Source organism: Corvus brachyrhynchos, unplaced genomic scaffold, assembly GCF_000691975.1.
Source record: "Corvus brachyrhynchos isolate BGI_N302 unplaced genomic scaffold, ASM69197v1 scaffold48, whole genome shotgun sequence".
In the NCBI taxonomy this organism is placed as follows: Eukaryota; Metazoa; Chordata; class Aves; order Passeriformes; family Corvidae; genus Corvus; species Corvus brachyrhynchos.
Genome location: NW_008240027.1, coordinates 5779080 through 5804201, shown reverse-complemented (window position 1 = coordinate 5804201; position 25122 = coordinate 5779080). Strand labels below are relative to the sequence as shown.

The window sequence follows — 25122 nt, the reverse complement described above, 5'->3', positions numbered from 1 at the left end:
TTGGCATCTCAGTGGTGTGGACGTGACTTCTGTTGCTTAAAGCTCTGACAGTTCATCTGTTCTCAATGGTAACTTCCAGAGAAAGCCCAGACTATTCTTTTATCATCCACTGCTATACAGTCACAAGTGCTTGCTGTCACAATTGTCAATATACCCTAAACAAAACTACTGTAAAAACAGTTTATATGCAGCCTTGAAGAATTTGAGCTGGTTCAAAAAAGCCTCATGAAGATAAAATAGTATGGTAAAACAGCTTCTAAAATATTCCCGAAGCCTATAAAGAAGATAAAACTGAATCCAATTTTGGGAAGTGTAGGATTGGGAATGTCAGAAGTATGCAATAATTTAAATTTTGGATTCTTAAAATAAATACATTTCTGGAAAAATTGTAAGATATGGAGGAGCCATACTTAATTACTCCATTTGATGTTGTCAATAACTGATAGTTTACACTGATTTTAGACTAGGTCAAATGTTCACTCCCCTGACTGCTTTAAGACTGGAATTTATAATGGCAAATTAGCAGATGGTACCCTCACCTGGACTATGCCTGTTGCCCAGGAGAAGGAATCCTCACTAACATTTGGGAAAAAGCATATTCACAGTCCTTACAGCCCAATAAACACTGAAAAAACACCCCAGTCAGCTCGATTGTTCTCACTATTACTTCAATTAAACAATGTACTTAGAGAGTACCTGTTTTAAACAGGTAAGTGAGACACATCTTTGATGTAAGGGCTCCATTTGAGTGCCTGCAGTTTGTTAATTGTTTACCCAGTCTTAAAGCAAGACTATGCAGGAAATCACACAGACAATATCTGGACTTCAGACAGTCTGATCAGTAATGAACTAACGATACGAGATCATGGATATGTATGTTTTGAGGACCAGCATCTTTCTGTTGGTAAACTCCATTGAAATTAATAGAGTTGGAGTAACCAAAGTGAAAATATGAACTAGTGTTTTCCTCTTGTAGCTTAAATGGGTTTCTTTGGAAAACCTCAGTTGTCAGCCTATTAAATTCAGTGTTGAGAAAATGGATAAAAACCCTTTTTTTTTAAAAATGCAGGTTTTACAACCATTTTAAGTGTTTTGTAAATTAGATATAGCAGCCTTCTCAAAATTCTGGAAGAAAACATGGCCAGACACTCCTTTATGTATGTTCAAAATGAGCTCCCACTCAGAGAGGTTTTCCATAAAAACGTTTTTATCCATTGCTGGCTGTATTAACAATTCCAGTAACCACTAACATACGTGAAGTCTTTTTCATATGACTCATCACTATCAATAAAGCTCAAAAATGAAACAGAGAATAAGAAAGAAAGAAAATTATTTTTTTAAAGAAAAATCTTGGCAAGCAGTGACTAAATAAAATAACCTTATTTTACTAAGTCTTCACTATTTCAAGGCAGCTATTTCCACTCTATGCTCAGCCACCTCTGAGCGCAGGACTAGTCAAAAACAAATCAATGCAGGGATGTGAGAGAAAGGGCACAGCAGTATTTCCTACCATTTCTCTGAGCTGGTTTGCAGTAGTCTGAACTACTACTAAGTCCGAACGTGACCTAACCCATGACAAGGCAGACCTCTTTTTATCATATCTCCTTACTCCGCTTGCACACCCAGAGGAAACTAAGACTGAAGACTAGATTCACTTCCCTCAGCATCTCTCAAGAAGTCAAACCACTGGTGATCAGAAGGCCATTTGAGGCAGGGCACGATGCCTGGTGTCTGTGAGCGTGTTTGAGTCACGGGCTTGAGGAGTTTTGCAAAAGGTAGCAAAAGCTGCTGAAGATTATCATAACCCTTGTGCATCTCTGCTGGTTAAGCTCTGAACGGTACTGGTGCTTGCAGACAGTCCTGCGGGTATTTATAGGTGTGTATGTGTACATGGACAGTGATTCCTACCAGAGATCACTGCCATAAAAAATACAAGTTTCTAATAATACTCCACTCTCTTATGACATGGGTACATATCTACACCTGCATTACCAGGATCTAAAATAAAGGTGCATGAAAGTACTGGGTCTGATTATAATTTGCACTAACAAAACTGTACCTGCTTTTGGCCATGTTATGAAGCTGTAAATGGGGGGCAAATCTCAGCTGATCTTTTTAAATGCTCCTCTCCATTGCTCAACAGGTGTCAGATTCTTCATGTAAATTAGAATCAAACCCCACCAAAAACCAGCACAACATAAATTCAGATGGCTAATAACTACGGTTTCAATGGATACCAGCAACCATATGGAGATAAATTCATAATGTAATTAAAACAGTTCAGAAATTCAGAGAGTGAAACACTGTATTTGCAGTTTCATTCACAGCCAGATTAAATGGTGTTATTTTTCTCATTTCATAGAAAATTTTATTCATATTTTTTGAGGAAGTGTCTATATAAGCATCTTTTTTGTATGGCTCATGAAAATAACAGAGGAGTAAGACCATTTATTAACTGGAACCTGGCAGCATGTACACATGTGGTCTTATTTGCATAATTCAATTTAACTTCTGTGGAACTACAGACATGAGCAAGCACCTCACGTCTTTAAAAGTTCATAAGATCAACCTGTGTCTGTTTTTTCTCCTTCAGTATTGTTAAATTTGGTCCAGTGTAACTACACGTGAGTACTGGGCTGCATAAGCATAAATTAAGGGCTGATGCTCCTTCACATACTGGTTTATATGGTAAAATAATATTTACCAACCTATAAAAATTGAAGAAAGAATTACCTTAGGCTTGATATTTTCATTACATTGAAAAATGTAACAAAAAAGAAACAAATCCATTTAAAAAGAGAGTAAGAATACGTAGTTAAATGCCACTGCATTGACTTGGCAAGGTAATGGAAAAAGCAGTGCTTTTGTTTGTAGGAGTTAGTATTCTGCAAGTAATTTTCACAATTTTAGCTATTATTTTTCTATTTATTCTCTAGAATTTAGATGAGAAAAATTAGCATTTTTATTCTTTTACACTGTCCTAAAAAATCAAAAAGATATGTCTCCTGCACTGGAGATATACACATTATCCAGGACTTCTGTTTTCCTTTTTTTATTTAACATATACTATCACAGAAACTTTTTAGCGTTGGATGAAAAATCACATCTCAATGACTTTACAGAATGTCAAAAACAGTTAGGTTAATAGCAGATTTTTAGCTGCTTGCCTTTATTCTCCTGTGCATAGCTCTCACTACCCCTGTTTTCCTTCATTTGATCATAAGACTAGTAATAAAACTTCTTTTCACCTTAATAAAATGGAGTCAAAGCATATCATCTAATATATTTCTATTTTATTTTAAATAGACACTGATTACTGATCTGAAAACATATCATACTATACTGTTGTACTCTTCTGCCTCATTTTTCCATTTATATCTATTGTTGGCTGTGATGGAATTATACTAGCAAAACAATATGATCCCAGCCTTGAGAAAGTGTCTCTCTGCTAGGTCAAACAATTTGCCATAATGAAAATTGCAAAAAGGAAATAAGTGCATTCACTAAACAGTCAAGAGCATTGGCCTTTCTTCTCCATGCCTCATGATAACAGATTGGCCTTGCCAACTTCCATCACAAAAACATTTTCATCTCTAGAAGATCTTATAATTCTTGTTTTGAGTGATTGCTTTTAGACGACACATAGCAATAAATATGAACTTTGTTTTATTTAGTGACCAGCGCTTCTGAAAGACTACAAGCCAACCAGAGCAGCAGAATATTGAATACATAAAACTGCTATTAAAGAAGGTTAAGGCTGTGTCATAAACTATCTAAAATGTTATTATTATTTCAAGCTCAAGCTGATATGCTGGTGTACTGTTGGAAGAAAAGAAAAGAATACAATAGCAGAAGTATTACAAAATACAAAAGCAGAGTTAGTCAGAAAAAGTCACTGTAATAATGACTCCAATACAAAAAAAGGGCACATCCACTGTGGGTTAGTCTACACCAATGATACCAAATCAAAGTCATTCTACTCCCAAACCACAGGAGATTTTCTTTCCAACTAATAGTCTAGAAGATGCAAGGATTGGTCTTGTTTGCAATTAATACAATGTGAACAAGAGCCATAATTTGGGAACTGAAAGTTAAACTACATTTCTTCCATATTTTGTTTCCACTGCTGCTTTTACATCTGGAATGTAGTTGATGGTGTTCATGTAGAAGAGACAGAAAAAAGGTCCTGTTTTGTGTACAGACACTTCAGTTGGATGAACAAGCACAAGTTGTTATGGAACTTTACCATTTAAATAACATAATATGTATGTACACACGCACTCCTCTCCCACTCCCATGCAGCATTCTGGGGTGTGGGAACCTTTTTCAGGTTCTTTGGCTCTTTAAGCCTTAAAATGGTGTTGGGCGTCCATCAGTGCCATAGAAACATGTTCCCAGATCACTGCTCTGCGTACCTTTATTTGCCCCCTAAAAGTAGGCTCAACTATGCCTTTCAATACTGATATCAGTGCTGCCTGGTAGGAAAAAACACATCATTTATCTCTTCCTCAAAGTTGAGGAGCAGCCTTTTCAACAGACAGAAGCCCTTATACTTTCACAGAGCTTGGCCAGAATAGAGCCTACCCCTGACATTACTTCTAGCACATTTTAAAGATCATGATATGTCCCAAATCCCCATCCAGCACTCAAGCCCCAGTGACACAGCACTCTGGCCCTCCCCTTAGGTAGCACTTTGCTTTCACATTTAGCTTATGGATGGTCCTAACTCTTTCAGTGAAACTTGACCTGTGAACATGAGCTGTAAACAACTTGAACTTTTAAACTCGTGTATGAAAAAACACTGCAAAAGCTTTGCCATACTGTTCAGATTATGCTGCAAACCATCCCCCCAACCTCACAGGCCTACCCACACTTCCTATAGGTGTCAGGAATTGCCTAAGGAGCATGGGCAGGTTTGTAGGCTGCACAGCCAGCCAGGAGGAATTTCAGCATTTGCACCCTCCTCTTGATAGCACTGCTGAGTTGAACTGATGATTCCTGCACAACTGTGCTGTTGTAGCCATAATGGTTGGTGGGTAAAAGAGAGAAGATGATGATACTTGTAACAACTCTAATGAAAAATGTAAATGAGAATTATTTCTAGCCTGTGAGAATTATAAACTCTATTTATTAACTGTTATGGCTTTCAGAATGGCTTGTGATTTACTTGTGAATTGTACATCTGGTTAAAACATCTGAAATTCACAATCTGATAATCTGCTGACTGTGATACTCTTGGATTTTAAATCAGGAATATGTTTTTCTTCTACCCAGTGCCACAAAGAGCTAAAAACAGGGTGAAATTAATTAAATATTTTCCACTATCTATTTGCTTATATTTACCCTAATCCCATTGTAACTTTTTTTTTTCAAATTACCAGCTGGTGGGTTTTTTTCTCTCAGCCTTTGTATCTCCTTGAATTTTATAATCCAGGGATCCTGGAAAGCAAAGTCTGTTCTGTAGCTGTAAAGCTGACAATTACAGTAGAAATTTGCTACATCTACTCTGCTCAAAAAGAACCCCTCCACAAGAGAACAGAACATCTGAATGGCATCTTCAACACCTTGGCGTATCTAGTATAACTGCAATCTGGTGCCAGACACTGAAAGAATTAATTACCTAGTACCTCAGCACTGGAAACATGATTATAACAAGCAGAAAAATGTCATGTACACAGACATGATGCGGTAACAACTTTCTACTTTGATAATGATGTAGATTTGAACTGCAATTTAGAAGTAGGGATCAGGAGGGTTTTTCTTTGCCCTCCTCTGTGGAAAGTCTAGCTCTGCACAGAAAAAAACAAGCATCTGATTTTCTTTGTGACCTCTTTTCTTTCTGTTTTTGTCTTCAGTATATGCTCTACAATATGGGAAGGAATTTGGATGGTAAAAACGTTTCTCTTTAAAAGTATTTAAATAAAAATCTATTTTTTTCTGTAAATCAAACATACTCCCTATCATATTATTTTTATTATAATGTGTTAAGGATAAGATAGGAGATACTGCATATACTGATAGGAAATGCTGCAATTTTAGGTTAATCACTGAAAAAAATTACAGCTTGGTAACGAGGTTAAGAATGAAAATGTGGTCTATAAAAAAACCTTATGTGATATACATTTCAAATGCAGTTTTAATCAACCCTTATGGAGGAGGATGAAATCTAAGTAATAAAAATGACATACCGCCTATGAAAATTTTTAAGTGACATGAAGTTATATCTTAAAACGAGGCTGGATAACCTCACGAACAGTTATTGGGTATCATGTATCAGCTTTCCCAGGAAACTGATTGGGGCTGACAGTGGTTGTTACCAGCAATTTCCAGGACAGCTTCTCCATGCTTGTCAGAAACAAAAATTAATGCAAGTGTTAATAGAGGTGTCTCAAAGCCATTTTTCAGTGTTATTATAATAAACCAAACTGTGACCAGATATCACACACAAACCAGACAGATGACAGTGTCTTACAAAAAAAAAAAAAGAGGATTCCTAATGATTTTTACTTTTTTTTTTAATAAAGATTCATTATCACATCTAAATGCAACATTTCAAATCAAGAAGTCCCTGTCACATCAATAAGAAGTTAACCCTAGCATACTTATTAACGTATCTAGAAATTCCAAGTAATGAAGCAAGGGGCATTGGAAAGGTTGGTTTATTACCACAACTGTAGCTAACACTAGGAGCTAGGCTTCTTTTACAACAAAGAAAAAGCCCAACAAATTTAACATGACAAAAGATAAATCAGCGCTCTCGAAAAGCTATTAAGCCATAAGTGTTAATTTGCCTTAGTTAAATCTTTGCTCCATCACCTTGTTATATATGAATCATTTCATAAAAGTGAAAAAATGGTGCTTTAGAAATATTAAAGTCATAGTTTTATGTCTTCTTGAATAGGTCAGATTCTTAAACTTTCAGTAAAGGGTATCTAAATTCAGCTATCTTTATAAAAGCTAAAAAAAGATGACTGAGTGCAGCGGAGAGAATCTGTGAAAAATCAAGGATACAGACATATCTCAAATAGGTCTCATTCACTTTTAGAAACACTTTTGAACAACAGCTGTAGCCACTGGGGTGCTGTAATGACATAGCCCATTATAAAAAGTAACACTAAGTAAATGTAGGAGTGGAAATTTAACAATTGGACATTTAATGGCTGCAATTATGGCAAAAGAATAATGAACCTATTAGACAGAAGAACTGGCAATTACTCTAAGGCTTATTGCAATACAGCTGTGAAAAAAGTAATACAGAAGCATGCTCAAAAATGGTTATTAAAGGGGGATAATGCATTCTGTTTACCTTGACAGAAGCAATTTTTCTTCTGAAATGAAATGGAGCTTTTTGGCTATCAGACATGGGAGCTCAGATGTGATGGATCCCACTATTTAAAGGTAATGTATTTTCAGATATGCTTTTCTAGGTATAAATGATGTCTACACCAGGACTATAACATCTAGATTTATCAGTCAACAAACAGACAGAGGAAGATGTTTAAGAATGTACAGAAATGAAAAATAAATAGCATGCAAAAATTTAAGGTACCCTCTAAGCAGTCTAAGTAGCTACTCTTCATGATTGGAAATATTAAGTATTAGTTGTCTCTTACAAAGGCAGATTAGGTGCTAGACCCATTAGGCACCTTACAAAATTCCCACATTGGGATTCAGATGTAATTTATTTGGCTTGCTTCATTTTCAGCTGTATACATCCAAATGAGGGTGTAAGTGAATGGAAAGAAGTAAAGAGTGGTCCAGGTGAAACAAGGAAGGCTGCACAAGAAAGCCTTAATTGTCTTGTATGGAAGTGTAATGTTTGTTTAAAGCAGTATATAATTTTCAAAACTATTTTCTTTTAGACAGCCAGCGTCAACAATTAAGGGTGAGAAGTCCGTGAAAGTTTTGGTAAAAGGTACAGGATGTATTGTTTGTCCACATATTTAGTGATCTGACAGGAATTCAGAGGACAGCCATGCCAACCTGGTCCAGGCCAATGATTTAACTGGTGACTGTGTTAAGCATTGTGGAAGTTAAACGTTCCACACCGCTCATGGAATTGTTTTTAAAACATATGTCCTAAGCCCAACTAATAATCAGTCTGTGTTGTTCAGCTTTCTACTTCATTCAGTGCATCATGATTGATTTATTAAATACACTTCAGATCACAGCCGTTTCCACAGAAGTGCTTAAATATAGATTTAAGTTGGAATGGCAGAGAGCGTAACCAAAGAAAGGGCCTCAGGGCTCGTATTTTATCATTTGGTGCAGATGGCTAGAAAGGAACCAAGACTTGTCTTTAAAAGGCAAAGAAAATAGGATCAACTGATTGAGGAACAGAGTCTTAAAAGACACAAACCATAGTGCCTTATGAATGCCTTTTTAAGGTCAGGAACAAAGTAATCAAAACATTATGCACTAACAAAATTCTTGTCAAGGGCTTTGCTAAGATCACAGAAATGAATATGTACAAAAATAGGTTAAATCTTGGCTTAAACAGCATGATGCCTAGCAATCTGTATGTATTTGGTTCAGGTTCTGGGACTAACTTTGCCTGTTTTATGTAGCTATGGCTGCTGAAAGCAGTTGAAAAACTGCTATGAGGGACCATAAAAATGTTCCAGTTTGCTCTAAATTATTCAGTAGGTGATTTAGGCCCAAGGCCAGTCTGTGAACATGGGTATGGAAAAGTCGCTTTGAGCTTTGGCTATCAGCTTCCTAGCCTGGGAATTAATTTTGAGAATGAAAGGGTGAGTTGAAGATTGACCTACTGACTTTAAAAGGTGTCTGTTTAAGAGCAACATGAAGTGAAAATCAAGCTATTCTTAATGTGCATCAAATGTGCCCCTTGCACTGTGGCACTTTTGTTACATGCTTTGGTTACTCTACAGAACTGGTTCAATATACACATACTCCCTGCATACTTTCCTCAGGAAGTGTCAGTTGCTGAAAATGAGTCCCCAGATCACTGAGAGCAGAAGGCTTTTTTAAGCTTAGGAATGGGGACCATATAGGCTATGGAGAAACACGTTCTAGAGACAGCAGAGAAGACCACTAAGGAGTTCTGAGATATACATAACCCTGTATTACTTGTCCAGAGTCAGAACTCATTTACTGCTGAAATGCAGGCAGTTTATTTATTCCTAAAATATATAAATATATATATTTGCAGATGACTTGTGAGTGATAAACTGAGAAAATACAGTATGCTAATTCCCCTGAAAGAGAAACTATTTACCTTAAAGTATAGCCTGAAGTTAGTGACACTTATACCATCACTTCTCAAGCATGCCTGCCAGACAAAATGTCATGATTCTATAAATTATGTCTCTTTACCCACATATACTTCCTCCTTGTTTCCTTCATCTTCCCTAAGACACTGCTGTAGAGGTTTCAGACCATACTTACACTAGCAGTGTATTGCATCAGCATGCAAATTATACTTACATCTTTCAGTGTGCAAGTGGCTGTTTTGTCAGTGCCTCGATTATTAGAGTTCTCTCTAGACTGCAATGTATCAGTGGTGTCTCTGGCTGGGAATGTGGTGTTTTCACACATTCAACCCAAGCATGACTAAGATTGAAGCTTTAAAAGCATAGCCTGTTTGATTAGTGTTGATGTGCACATCAGAAACTAGTAAATAGAAAATACAAGAAGGGGAGTATGAAGGAAAGTGGAAAAAAACATACCATGAAAAAAGTGCCATTAAAGCAGGATGTTATCCTCAGTTGTCATCTGCTGAGAATATATTTGTTCACCAAGCAATAAATAAACATATCCTCAGGTTCTCTGCTTTGAAATGATGCTACAGAAAACCACATTGCTACTACAATTGAGTTTAGGCTCTCATTTGGTTTATGGCAAAGAGATGGCAATAGGTAACTATCTCTGGGAGGAATGATTCATTCAGAAGGAGGAACAGTATTTTGAAGACCTTCCTTCAAACTTTTCAGCTTCCCAGAGATGATGCATATTACACAAGACTACAGAAGAATAGACTCTGTCTTTGAAGAAGCATTAACATGCAGTGCCATCTTTTAAATGTTTTAATTGCCGGTATTCAGCATTTGTATGAGTCAGACAGTATGTTTATATCAATTTTCTCTCTCTTGGTAACTTCCTTTTTCCTTAGAAATTGCTGAGAGGAGTTTGTGCTTTTTTCTCTACAAGAAAAAATATATTTATTTTGTATATATTTATCTGGATGCCCCTCTGCTCATTATCCTTCAGAGAGAAGCTCTTACACCTTCTGAAACTTCTTACAATATGTGTGTTTTTTGTAGCATGATTTTCTATCAAATAGTACAGAAAGCCATTGTTAAAAATATAAGGACTATAGCAAAGGATAAAGCAAGACTGGTTAGTTTTTAATCTTCTTGAATGTGGTGATAAAATTGATTCCTGAGTTCTAAAAATTGCCATTCGGATAGTCAATACACCAGGGACAGACACTCAAGATTATCCTATAAAGCTTCCCTTTTCTTTTTTTCTTCCTTTTTTTTTGTTTGTTTTATTCTCGTGCTACAGCAGACCTTTTTAAATGAGCCGTAGGTTTTCCTGGTTCATTTAGCTCCATCTGTCTGCTTCAAATATGGTCTTATTACGTGGTAGACTGTCTAGAAGCAAAAACTTTTAAATTAAATGTTACCAGAGTATGAGAGCTCGCTAACCAAGGATTTGCCGTGTTTTCCCAAGAGGTTCTTCTCAAAGAAACATTCTCTTTTCACAAAAAAAAAAAAAACTGGAAGGAATTCTACTTACTGTGTTGGGGCACCTGTGCAGAGAAATACAGGACAGTTCTGTGTATCAGTGCACTCCAAGGCTGGTACAGCACCATACAGACACCACAGCTCGGATCTTGAAGCAGGACAGTGTTGATCAAATGGCCCTGGGACCAAGCCAAGGATCTCTGCTGTGACACTGAGGGGATGTTTTGGATCCAAGCTGCTTTGTGTACACCTATGTAGGTGTTTCTAAGTTGGAAGATAGAAACTCTACAACGCAAGATATATCTGTCAACATGGCTAAAATTACATCCAAAGGTGTGTCTGTGAAGAACACAGCGGGTAGTGAAGAAAGGCTTTAAATGGGCTGAGCAGAATACCCATAATATTCCTGCCACTGGCTACTCAGTAAGATGAGTGGGAAACATCAGCTCCAGTGGCACTGACTGTGTGACAGACTCTCTCAGGTCTGGTCCATCAGAAATGAAACATTTCCTGTCACCAGACTACAGCATCAAGTTCCTAACTGAAATAACTTATAAACCTCTGAACACTCACTAAATTGGGGAAATAAATATGAATAATTAGCTCACATACTTTTAATGATTGTCTGTATTTTTTTTTCAGACAGTAAAAGGCAACTCTATGCACGGTTGCGACTAGACTATATCATTTATAAGACAAGGGCATTACTTGCTTAGATTTCTTCTATGCTTTAGAACTGGACTGGCATCTTCATAGCCAGCACCAAGATGTTGTTTAAAAGAAAAAACAAATCATGCCTCCCAAAGTTTCACAAACTTAAAGTACATCTGCAAACATCAGAAAATGTTTAGAAAGTTTGGGTAAACTCAAATTTCATGAGAATTGTTTATCCCTAATTTGCATGCATGAGTCATGTAATTGCCAATGAGTGATGAAATAGGGAAGCAGGTGGTAATGTCTGCACACTGGGTTATGAGTGGAGTGTTCTAAGGCAGGATGCTTTTCAGAGTTACTGGAAAATGTGACAGACCAGGTTCTTTCAGTTCCTGGACAAACAGAATAGATTTGAAAAAGCAGTTTGACAGGCCAGCTAGAAAGCTACATTAGAGTCTGTTACAAAAGAAGAAAGATGATTTCTCAAATAAGTGATATGAAAGGCTTGAAAAATACAAAGGATTCTGAGGGCTCCTATTATAATCTAGCTCATCCAAAGATAAGAGAATAAGGAAGATCAGAGATATATTTGCAATGAGTAAAAACAAAAAGTCACACCCTTTTTGTTCTGCCCAATGGCCTCATTACAAACAACAAACCACCTTGTTATAAAACTGAGATCCACTGTCTGCGTTCTTCCACTCTAGCACAAGCTGTCGTATTGTGCGACATTTGCATATTCCCATAAAATTTAGGCTGCTTGCACATCTTTCTAAGCAGCATTATACCACAAAAAGTAATGCACTAAATATCCAGTAATACACCATCCTTTTAACTAAAGACAAGAAAAGGAAAGAAAAACAGGTACGTATTCTTCAAGACTAGTTTTGGAAACTGACTATATAACTATGTTGTATTTCTGAAATGTTTCTAACCAGTGATTTATATGTGCTGCTCTTTTGGCTGCTAAAAGAAAAAAAAGAAAAAAAAATGAGACTAATGAGATGGAAGATCAGCTTCTTCAGTTCAGCTCAGGATCAGTTCAGAAATTACCAGCATCATAAGAACTAGACATGGATACATTTGTAAATCCTGGGAAAGGACTGCACAGTATTTACAGTGTAAAATTCTTCACCTATCATAAACCAAGCAATCCTGTAGGCTTGCTGCCAGCCACACCACACTTCAGATTACAATGGAAATAATTAAAGCTCTCTTTATTACTGGGTCACTAAAGTAGAGTAATGAAATTCAGTAGAAGCATTGTTAACTGTAGAAAGCATTCAGAAGTGCTCTGCCATTGAGATCAGTATCTCTGACTTGCCCATTTTGAAAGATGATAGCTCTGTACTGAAAGCTAAAGGCAAAAGTTTTGTCATTGGCTTGTTGCATTACAAGCTCCATTTAGGACTAAAGCATCCTTACAGTGACAGGAGAGAGAAACCATGTAAACCACTACAAACTTGAGAGTCAGTGTGGGATCTCAACTGCATATGTCTCACCCTCAATGAAAGAGAGTTTCCAAGCAGTAAAGTCTTTGAATGGACTTTGGAAAGTAACCTGCATAGGAAAGAAGTGAAATTCTCCCACGGTTTGCTCTGAAGTCTGCAGTTTGTCTACCTGAACAGTGAGTTTGAGGAGCTGCCTGAAAAACGAGATCCATTTTATTGCAACTAGGAAGCAGAATTAGCTGGAAGAACAAAATGCAGGAGGGATCTATTTGGACCAAGGCTGTTTAGCAGAATGAGAATTGAAGGTGAAGCAAGATCAATCAAAAAAGAATTTTCTTGTCTTCAGACTTTCAGTGCTCTAAAGTCTTTGAGAAAAAATGTCCCTAGGATTAAGAAATGCTTTGCCAAACATGTTTTGGCATTATTACCTCAGTACCAACTCAGGAATATACTGAAGTTCCTAGGCTTTCTGGTTGTGTCACGTCTTCCAGTGCATCAGCAGATCAGTGCAAAGCAAATTAATAGTCTTGTACTTTGCTTTACCTCTTCTTATGTCTCTTAATGATCAGTTTAACAAAACCAATTCATATCCAACAAAAAACAGCCTAAAAAATTCTAGCATTTATGAAATGTCAAGTAGATTTGTGTGCTCACAGAATCCAGAGCATATTTCTAGACCTACAAGTCTGACCTACAAAATAATCTGGATGAAATGACAATTCATACAAACCACCAAATTACTAACCATCAGTGTTCAATAATCTGCTCACATACTGCATTTCCTGTATTTCTGATTCTTAGTGGATAGACTTCTGTGACAATGTGCATAAGGAGAAGCTATTGTAACTCTGTCTGCAGGAAGAGTGGCACTTGGCAAATAAAACATTCCTTGAGACAAGGTGGTTGTAAAATTGCATATAGGTCTATAGCCCTCTGCTCTTCACTACTGCTTGGAAATAGTTCTCTTTGGCTAAATTAGTTTCTTAATGACAATCAATTAGGATACTTGTTGCTGGTTTCTGTTATATTCTGCAGATTTCCAGTTTAGTGCCACTGAGATGTACACTTCCTGACCTTCAATACATTAAGCTAATGTATTACCACATTAAAGTAATCAGATGACCACAGCACTTTCCACCATCTGCAATTTACTTTTACAGTGATGAGTGCAGAAGCCGTCATGTTTGTGTTGTCCACAATAATAACAATCTCCTTGCTATGTAGCTTTTAGTTCATTATTATAACACAGTCACACTTTCCCCAAAAAAAAAGGTGCTGGCTATGAGAAGATTTTACTTGCTGAATACAAAAGCAAGGTCAGCTTTTATGAAAATCTAAATTTGACACAATAGGGAGAGATGATATCTTTTATTACACAACTAAACACAGTAAGGACAAACAGCCCAGCTTTGGGTGCACAAAACCAAGTGAGGGTTTTTTTTTCCCGTCAAAAATTGTACTAGATGTTGTAATTACATATATGACTTTTTCTTGAAAACATTGCCTTATCTGTATTCTTAGACCATCATAACAACAACAGTAATTTTTCCTGTATATGTATACAAAACTGAAACCCTGGGGATCTCAAAATTCTTTGTAACTTTTCTCTGTGTTGCAGTGTTTATTCACCTTTACACCATAAACAATGCCTGCATAGAGACATGGGTGCGCAGCACTGAAATTGCATCACAATTTGATACTTGATCACAAGAAAATGAAGAAGTTTCCCTTGTTAGAACTAGCAGAAGGAATTAAGTTAGAATGCAATGATTACAAGAATTGAAAGCTTTGTATTTTTCCAGAAGTATGTATTAGGTCACACAGCAGAGGAAATCCTGAAGAGGGCTTGCAGCATGTGAGCAGCAAAATAGAATCAAGTTCTAGCTCCAAGAGGCATCTAGACTTGGTCCAGGGGCATGTGCTCCCTCCAGCCATGGAGGTGACGGAGCAATGCAAACAGAAAATGCATAATAAATCTGTATATGTTTTAAAACTTATAAGCTTATCTTACAAGCTGGTTACATGATATATTCTGTTTGAAAATATTATGGATAAACTTGTGCCAGCTACAGTCCATCAATTTTATGAAATGGTATTTAATGAATGCAGCCGATTCCCATAGCATAACTACAGAACCATCATGAATAATGAACATAATAAAAGAAATATACCTCCAAGCGCAGAACAAGCTACTGACTACATCACTTAAAAAAAAAAAAAAAGAAAAAAGAGGGCGACTTAAAGAGTTATCTGGAAATATCATTCTGTAAACAAATTTGAATATAAAAGCCATACAGAGTTTTTATCCTTCAAATTTGTATAAAGGATTTGTCATCTCTGAAATGACAATCCATTCAAAGTACAAAGGCAAGCGTGCTGAAGGTGCCAGTTTGATTTACCAAAAATACCAGGAAATAGGGCAAAATACAGCTGAGCATAAATTCCTACGAAAAGTTATCCTCAAGTGAGTGATCACCAGGGAGCAAAATACCTGTGCCTCCACTTCATAGAGATATCAAGGAACAATAGTGCACTTATTACTAATCAGTATCATTGCCACTGTACTCCAGAAAATTGTATTTACAGAGGCTTATTCCTTCTTTCATTTTACTGTCCCCAAACATAAGACAGGCTTACATCAGAAATGGCCCTAAACTTCCCCTGAGCAGAAATAAAAATACACAAAAAAATCCCCAAATCACTTGCCTCCCCATTCAGACAACAGTTTGAAAATAAAAAGAAGTGTATTTCTCTGTGTTTCCCAGTGTACTGGCTACAACACTCAGGCCAGTATGACATACAGAAAGATCAGATAGCTGATAGTGTGATCACCTGGCAGAGCTGGCACAAAGACAGCTCTAAAGCCTGCATTTCCTACCAAGCTCAGGTCATCTGCCTTGGGCACTGTTCAGTCTGAGCCTGAGAACAGGATGGGCTGAGACTGCACCTGCCAGCCCTGAGCCTCCTCAGCTCCTCTGCCATCTTCAAGCATCTCTCCACCGCCTGCACGGCTCCTCATGGAAGGGGAATGCGAACTCACAGCGAGGAGGAGGAGGAAACAAACATCCCAAACAGTATTACAGCCTTCAAGATACTTTACAGATGGGGAAGAGGCAGCTCCCACAGCAGAGACTGGGTGAGAGCAACCCTTAAGCGAAGTCCATCCTGCATGTTAGCTGGGTAGCCACACCTTAGGGTCAATGTAAATAACAACCAAGAGAGGGCAGGTGAAAGGAATCTAGGTTTATCTCCTCCCTCCTCTGAACAGGAGCTGTGCTTCAGTGGGAACCTGCCCATCTGCATTATAATGTTATAAATAGCAATCCTTGGTATGTAAAAAATGCTCAGTAAGTCAGTGAAGACTTATGCTGAAAAATGCTGGATCTAACTGTACTTCTTAATGATCATTAGTAAAAACTTGGCAAAAGCAGAAAAGGCACACGTATGGTCCCACGTCTGGTATGGAGTTTAAAAATCCAGAATCCAGAATTTTATACAGCGTGCTTACATCGCAGTTAACGAGTCTTTTGATTCAACTGGTGCACATGTTCTTAGCGCCAAAAGCACACCTCTTCTGGGTAGGGTAGGGTTACCTCCCCTACAGACAGAAAAGTTTTCAGCTGGCTATAGACATAGTAAGGGAAGAGAAACTGACTTTATCTGTCTGAAAGTTACTGTCTCCTACACATAAGAATTACCAAGGAGGAGGCATGAACTTCTACCAGCAAGTTAGAACAGGAAAAAAATTGGCAGAGAAGTGGAAGAAATATAAAGAGCAAAGTACTAAGTGAGTGATGTGGATGTTAATTTGAACACAGAAATGTTGTTTAGATTTTTAGGATGACTAAGATGTGTTTTAAGGGATCTCAGAATTAATCAGAGGCTTATTCATGCAAAGCAGTGGTATGCATGGGACCCTGCATCAGCAACTCTGCTTTTCACAGTTTCTTTTTTAATGTTTCAGGAAGCCAATTAAAAAACCACAATTATAAGCAATCTGGTTATGTCACTGCATTTCCTGGATGGTAAATCAGTAAAATGAGGTTTGGACTTTGTATAATTGTGCCCACAGATGTCTCCCTGAGGAACTGAAATGTACATGGAAAAGATACATGGGGTTTTGTTTGGGTTCATTTGGAATGAAAAAGCACAGCCCTACTGCAAAGCATATTTGTGACACTGGGAAAAAAATAAATGTGGTTGTTGCCATCTGGCTCTTTCAAAATGATCCCTTCAGAGATCTGTCTCTGCCTATTTATACCATAGCCATTGTCATCATATCTGACCATCCTGTGAGACAGCACTCTGGGCAAGATGCATGTAGGATCTGAAAATTATGGAGATGGTTCTCAGTGAAAATCAGCATAGCAAGATTAATGAATGAAATATGTAGTTTATACCAATTGAGAATCTGCCCTCACAGATTAATCACCTGTTCTTAAGAGATTTTAGAAATACTCTTGTCATGGCTGTTCTGAGTGTGCTCATCCTGCCTCAGAGACTGGGGATAATGGAAAATGGCTTTTTGCTTTCATCTTCTGATGAGCATATCTCTTTCACACCAGTGTTCATGAACCCTCTCTAAGTGTATTCACACACAAATAGACCTTGTATCAGAAAAGTTTATACTTTCATCTCTGAAATTCTCTATAAGGAGCAAGGCTAAGAGGAGCATGGAAGGGCACTGAAGAGGGAACAACTAAAATCAAATACAACTACTATAAGCTAACAGTGAGGTAGGCAGGCAGTGCTTGCTATTTCATGTGCAATATTCAGGAACACAAACAAAATATTGTGCCCTTCCCCTTTATAGATCCATCTAGCAATAATTGCCTAACAGGCCCTACCAAAATTCATTTTCTGATTAAAAGCACTGGGGACATCCACTCAAGGAACAGGGGCAATACCATGTGATTAGGCATCCATTCACACCATTCAAATATTAATTATTCACAGTAAAAAGTCTATGAGGAACCCACAGAAATATTAATATCTTAACAACAAAGGTGTTAATAAAAGGTACTTACCTGATTTGTGGGAGGGACCTGGTTTCAAGAATTAAAAGTGGCCACATTCAGCCAATGAGTTGCTCCTTTCCTAATTTCATATCCCATCCAAATGATAAAACTATTAAAAATATTTGACCAGCCAAGAAGAAAACCCCAAATGAAGTCCACAGAGTTTCTTGGTACAGCAGAAGAAATGCTGTAAGCTTCAAATTGTACCATTAAGACTTACAAAGCACCCCCAAACCTGACAAAATCTTTAAAACTAAAAATGGGTTCAGAAATTCTGTTTTCTTATCAAAACCAGTCTAATATACGGCAGGGAGCACTGACAGTTGCATTACTTACATACTTCTCCAGAACCCCCTGAAAGGGAGTCTCCCATCTTTTAACTGTTTAATGATTTCTGAAAGCTTTCAAACTGGTTTTCCATCCAGTATCACAGACCTAGCATTACTGTTCCTTAGGCACGTAAAGACCCCGTAAAAATTCTAAGTGTTCAGATATGAAGGAGCATCTGCAGCAATCCCACATATGTGGCTTAATCCTGTTCCTGTTTAACTCACCTGAGAGCAGCAGGGGGTAGTTCTGTGCTGCTTTAAGTTTCCTCAACATGCCCTAATCCCTGCTCACTGCTGCCCCAGCTCCATGACCGGTTGTTTTGGAAAAACACTGCTGTGGAAAGCCTTACAAAGATACAGGAATGACCGCTGGGAATGCAAACACCCAAATTTTGTCACTGGACCCTTCCTGGACTCCACACCACAGCAGATGGTCTGATTCTGATGCACTAGTTAGTGTAAAAAGGTATGAAATTTGAATCAAAATCAGTCGTAAGATTCACTCATAGTGGCAAATCCACTCAACCATATTTGAAGTAGGAAGTATTCCTAATTGATCTGCCAGGATTTTCACACTAACCACAGCTGCCAATAAAAAATCAAACCAAAACAACCCAGTACGGAGAGTATGAAATAAGATAACAGTGACAACTTTTACAGGTGATCACCAGGTTAATGTTAAAATATTCACAGGAGCTACTCTTGCAAAGGCTGTGAAATGTGAATATTTATCTGAGCCTGAATACATACTACCCAGTAAGTCTCTGGTGTACTCATTTTTCTTCAGCATTTTGCTATGAATAACTCCTCTAGAGAGGCCTGGTAGTTGATTCTTTCACTACTTTTCAGTCACCTCTTAGAAGAGTTTCTACTTTCCAGTCTTTAGGGATCACTTTTATATCTTTCTTCTAATCACATCTAGCTCCTTTGCTGGAGGTTGATTTTTCTTTCACATTTTTTCTTCAAGAAAAAAATATCATTTTTCCAACTACAACCTTTTATTCCTTTCTCTTCAAGTCACAGAATTATCATTCTGCAGCTCCCTCTAAAAAACTCCTTCTATTTTATATAATTACTCATAGATCAAAATAGCAAAGAATGTCTTTCCTAGCTTTTTAGTGTTTCTGATAATGGTATAATGAGAAAAGGCTTTGTGCTTCGCCTGTATCCTAGCTGGATATTACTTGTATTTTAGATCTTGAAAAACCAGAGTCTGAAATTAATTTCCATGAATATTTATTGTAAAAAGAGGACACATTTGAAACGATAATTTTTAGATTCTCTTACAGTGCAATTGACCAGCTTGCAGACAGAAGAAGAGAGGCTCAAAAAGAAATTACCTAAGATCCCTGTAGGACTCAAAATTCAGGCCAGATCATCCATTTTTCTTCAATGGAGCAATGCTGATGTACTCCCACACACAATATGACCTCGTTCTCTGTGGTACTGTTGCACCCAATACTTCTTTTTAACAGGTTTCCCTTTGTCTGATTCAAAGATTTTTTTTTTTTTTTCCCATTTCTGATGCATCTCCTACAGAAGCATAATAATTCCTGGAAACTCTTCCAGAGATGAACATGCTGAAATTTCACCGTGTAGGGGCAAAATATTATATTACATAATATTGAATTTCAGTCTTACAGAAGAGATTTTCATATGGAGATATTAGAGCCCTCAAAATGTAATATTCCAACTTCTATATTCAAGTATCAAGTATTTAACTGTCAAATAAATGCACTTTCAGCTGGACAACTCAGGAACTCCAGTGATATCTGAAGCTCATCAGACAATCCTCAGGGTTTTTTTCCCCTTGATTTCTTGGGTAAGTATTTCAAGCTAGACTGCACCTATGTATGAGCAGCAGTCCTAAAGCAAAGCATGCATCCCACATGCTCAGATAAAAAATCTTCACAGGTTTATTGTCCAGCGTTCTGCAGAAACAGATGTAAATGACACCCAAACTCCAGAAATTAATAAGATCCTTTCATGCATGCGTCTATGGGGAATCTTCATTAACATTGAAGCTGAACCCCTAAAGAGATGACTGGACATTTTTGCATGGCATCCTCCTGGCCCCTTGCCAAACGGGATTTTATTAGCATTGGCACTGAGGTGCTCTTTACGTAATCAGTTTACGACAGCACGAGCGCTTGTGTGAGAGGGCTGCACTCACATTAGAACGTATTTTCTGACATCGTGTGCTCTTCATTAACTTTTAAACATTTAACTAATTAGATTTCACTTTGTGAAATGGACACTAAGTAGGATGGCTTTTATCCTGGCTCCTACTCAGTGAAAAATCATGGGATTGTGAGCAGCAAATGTTAATCGAATATACAGCAGTAGCTGAGTTCTGCTGCTGCCCTTCTCTTCCTGCTACCCTTTTTGAGACTGAAGGCTGCCATTATTGTTTCATTCCTCTGACCTCTTATAAGGGCACCACAGAAAGGCCAGGCTGCTCTTTTCTTTCATCTCCTCCACATTAGCTGGTAGTCCTCTCCAAATCTCTATCCATAGTTTTCTGTTACGCAACGTCTCCCTGCATACTTTGCTTCTATCCTTGCCTCTGATTTATTGTTCTAGTACTAATACATAAAATACAGACACCTCCAGTTCTCCAGGTACCAAGGCAACCTCTGAAAAAACAAATGACTGATACCTGTCATATGATCAAATAAGAACAAGAAAGACTTGTAAAACAAAATGTGATAAAACTCTCCAACCATTTCACCAAAATTCACTTGCTGCCTCCCCTTAAGCCCATTCGTGTCTGTGACCAAAGGGGAAACCAGCAATCTGCTTCATAACTGGTCCTGAAAGTTAGCAAAGATGTCCACAGGAATAATAAATCACGGCCTCCATCTTCCCATTTATTTTTGTGTAACGCTAATGTCCCAATGCAAGCAAAGCTTATGTGATCACAGATACACTGCTTGCTTGCATGCCTGTCTACCTTCATTAGGTAACTTTGGATTACACTGGGTAATTTAAAACTAATTTCACAGGAAAAAAAAAGGTCTCAAATACAGGCACAAGTTTCATGAAGCTCAGCAGCCAGATAATAGAAGAGAGCCCCTACTAGAACTTTAAATGAGGAAAGGCAGGAGCAGGTTAAATTGTCTCTTTTTTGTTCAGTTTGCTCAGAGGGAGGGAGCAGCAAACAGTGAGTGGGTACACATTTATTAACTGGACCAGAAGTCTACACATAACTTAAAACCAGCCAAAGTATGCTTTCTTTGGACCACCAGACAGGACAGAAGGTGGTAGAGAATATGAGAAGGAGCTCTGAAGCCACCTTCATTTACCGCAGTAGAAAATCTCTCTGAGAATTGGCATGGGATAGGCAAGAGAGGCATAGAGGCAATATGGAAAAAGACAGAGGACATAGGGATATCACAGCATATGGAGGTTTTTAAGGGACATGGGGAATGTGGAACAAAATCAATGGAGAAATGCAGACTATTAAGGACAAATCATTACTAACCAGACTTCATTATTCCCAGAACTAGTAATAGGGCTATGACTTATGTCCCTTCACTGAAATAAGTAGAGCAACCATATCAGACACAGCTTCTTCTAAGGATTCACTCAGATTTTTTAGCTTTCTAGATCAAAGAAAAAGCTTCAAATGAATCTGGGAGAGAATGGCATGAATGGCCTTATGGGGTAACAAGAAACTTCAGCTCATTGATATCAGTGAAATGAGATCAATAAATGCAGTCACATAACCTTCAAAAGCTCAGGCAATTCTAGTTAATTCATTATAAATGAATGTATCAGCAGTTGCTCTGTTCAGGTGTCAACATTCTTCGGTTGAGATAATATACTGGTAAAAAACTTTACTGTGTTATCTTTCCAAATAGCCTGACTACAGTATTCATGCTGTTCCCTGAATTTGTAGGGTTTCCAGAGAACCCCTGGCCAGGCCAAATACAGGCATTTGTAAAATTGTCAATAGAAACCTCTGCATATGGAATCAGGCTGATCCTGAACAGCAAAGGCACTGTTTTTATTAATTCAAACATATTCTTATTAAGAGATTTTAGTACTCTCATTAACATTAACAGCACAAGAGCAATACCTTGTTAAGAGGAAATACAGTGGTGGAAGGAAGAATGCTCCAGAGAGGAAGGTTTTCATGAGGCTTAAAGATCTTTGGCACAGGATACAAATGAGAGAGACTTCTGTATCTCAGAAAAGTTACACCTCTGCCCAAAGGAGAAATATGTCTGACTCTGAGTCAATTAAATATTGCCCCCATGCTGGATTTCTATAGCCAGTAAGTTGGATTTTAACTATTCCTTATACATTACAAATTATGAATGTAATAATTTTTCATAACTTGGATGTGAGTAGCTCTGCTTTGGAAAATCCAAAGCAAACATAATATATGGGTTTCCCAACATCTGACTACAACTGGCAAATTTTTTCAGCAGAAATAAGTAAATTTGGAATAAAACTCAGGAAAAAGGATAGATTCCTTACTTGCTCATCTCCCAGTTGACATGCATTATCAAGCAAAACATTATTGAGTTAAATAATGCAAGCAAATTTGAATCACCAAAGTCAGAAGACAAGCCTAATCTATCCTGAATCATCTTTTTGTTCCCAGAAGTTTTAAACCTTTAATATTGAGGGGAAAAAAAGTAAACCAAACAGCTGGTATACTGGGGCCTGATGGCATCTGATCTAGTGCCTGTTGTGCCCCCTCAAACATGACTCTAGGCATACTCAAAGGTGGGACATGGGAGGAATAAAACTGATTCTTTCATGTATTCATAGCTAATAAATTTTATCAAGGTATCATGTAGACTGATCATGGGAAGGGAGTTTAAATACTTTAAATACTTGGTGACTTGTCACACTGGAGCCTTCAACTGTTTGAAACAGTAGATTATTTTCAGATAGTTGCTGCTGTTCAATTATGCACTTTTGGTCTGTGATGCATATAATCAGTCACCATATTCACAAACTCAAGATTTCCCAGTGGGACAAGTTTTAAAGATAGAACTTCTATTGCTTTCCTGCCTTGTTAAAATGGCAGCAAGCAACACACACTTTCAGCAACAAATATCTTAGGAAATATCCTAAGATAGCAATCTAGTGTTCGAGACAGAAAACTGGTTTTGGGGCTATCAAATTCCAGAGCAAAAGGCTAATACATGTGTCAAAAAAAAAAAAAAACATTATGCAAAATAATGAACCTTAGGTTCTATTGTTCACACATTATCAACCATTTTGGTGACCAAAACAGGAACAAAAACCTGTAACCAGGGCTGAAAACTCTCCTCCCAAGTAGGAAAAGAACCTGTTCCCAGTCAGGAGCAATGGGCAGTGTTGCAATTGTCCTTTGTGGTACCTGCATATCCCAGCCTGTGACAGCCCATCAGCACCAGCTGCAGACACAACAATGGTCACACACCTCCTCTGGGAAACAACTGACCGTGGCACCTGCACACACCTTTTGACCCTCACAAATCCTTTCCGTTTTATATTAAATAAAAAGGAGACATGTACAGGAATTCCACCTAGAATTGTCCCATATATGTCACCAGGAGCTTAGATTCTTTTGATATATTAAAACCAGAATTACATTAAGTCACTAAGGGACTGGAACATAATTCTTGATCTGGAGATGCCCAGTGATGGAGGCCCAGGCTGTTTGGGAATGTGAGTGCAAATCATGGGCTCTTAACTTGCTGGATGTGGTCAAAACAGTGTCTAAGATTTCAACTGAAGGGAAAAGAATACCAAAATGCAGATCCAAGCTTTATCTGTACATTCCCCTCTATTAATATTGTGGGGGGGATATTCCCACAGGATGAGGAGCATGTCAAAGATGGGCTATCTTTGCTTATGCATCATTGCCCAGAGGAGAGGGATAGCAACACAGTTTTTACATTTCAAATCTTTGTTTTGCTTAACATCAAAGTTACTTCTAGAGCCCCATTGTGAGAATCAAGATGACATTACTCTGTGTGCTGAACAGGGAGTTGGTGAATAGCCTGATTCTGGCCTGAAGATTTTTCCCTTCCCAGAGAAGACACATATAGCCAACTCTAACTGTAACATTTCATGTAATTCTCTTTGAATAGAAATGTGCTCAGAAAACAGTCCATTAAAGCTGAATGAAAGGTCAAGTCTCCATTTGTGTAATTATATTGTTTTCAAGAGAGATCACAGAGAACTATGGCAACATATTGTGGATTAGTATCTGCCACCATATGGCACTTCAAAATGACAAATAGAAACAATGCATATACTTTGTTAAAGAAGCAAATTGTAACCCATTTTAAAAACTGTTTTACAAAATCAACTCTTGGTATTAAAGACTAGAAACCTGGGGATATTCTCTTGTATTGCTGTTCATATACAAAAATATACGAGACCAAGTCCTGGGAAATTCTTTTTAAACTTCTGATTATTTTCGATTCCTTTCATTTGTACTAGCTATGAAATCTTCACAGTATCTCTATGCCTAAGGAAACATTTGAGTTCATTAAATACATGCTTAAAAGGCAAAGCAAAGACACCCAAGTACAAAGGTTTTGTAGTTAGCCCTGTTAAAATAACATGAAAAAAACCCCATGAAATTTAAATGGGACAGAGTTTTCATATCAGGACTGCTGACAGAAAACAAAACCAAACAACTTGTTCCTCCTCCTCACTGCTTCCCCTTCCTACAAATCATGAGATAGGCTTTAAAATTAATTATACAAAAAGAAAAAAAGTATATTTTTTTACCTCCTTCTTCTTTTGAACTGCTGAAATGTACACAGATCTGTTCGGAGGTTTTGTTGCAAGACGAACTGCGGGATTTTGGGGGGGGTGGGGTTATCTGTTTGCTTTTTTTCTTTTTAAAGAGAGTTCTCAAAAGGACGAAGTCTTCAGGGGAAAAAAATCGAATCAACAGAACCTTGTGCAATCTGACAGGGCGGAGAGCTCCGCGCCCTGCGCCCCG

At 37.7% G+C, this 25122-nt stretch overlaps 1 protein-coding gene across 1 annotated transcript in view; it reads right to left on the bottom strand.

Moving 5' to 3' along the window:
- The window catches only part of ST6GALNAC5 (ST6 N-acetylgalactosaminide alpha-2,6-sialyltransferase 5), a gene marked incomplete at its 5' end in the record, with an annotated part of 120100 nt that extends 95114 nt beyond the window's left edge, over positions 1 to 24986 (bottom strand). Inside the window, one exon of the mRNA XM_008640880.2 lies at positions 24906 to 24986. Coding sequence (XP_008639102.2) covers positions 24906 to 24986 — 81 coding nt within the window. The remainder of the gene's footprint in view (positions 1 to 24905) is intronic.
- Between the last annotated feature and the right edge of the window lie 136 nt (positions 24987 to 25122).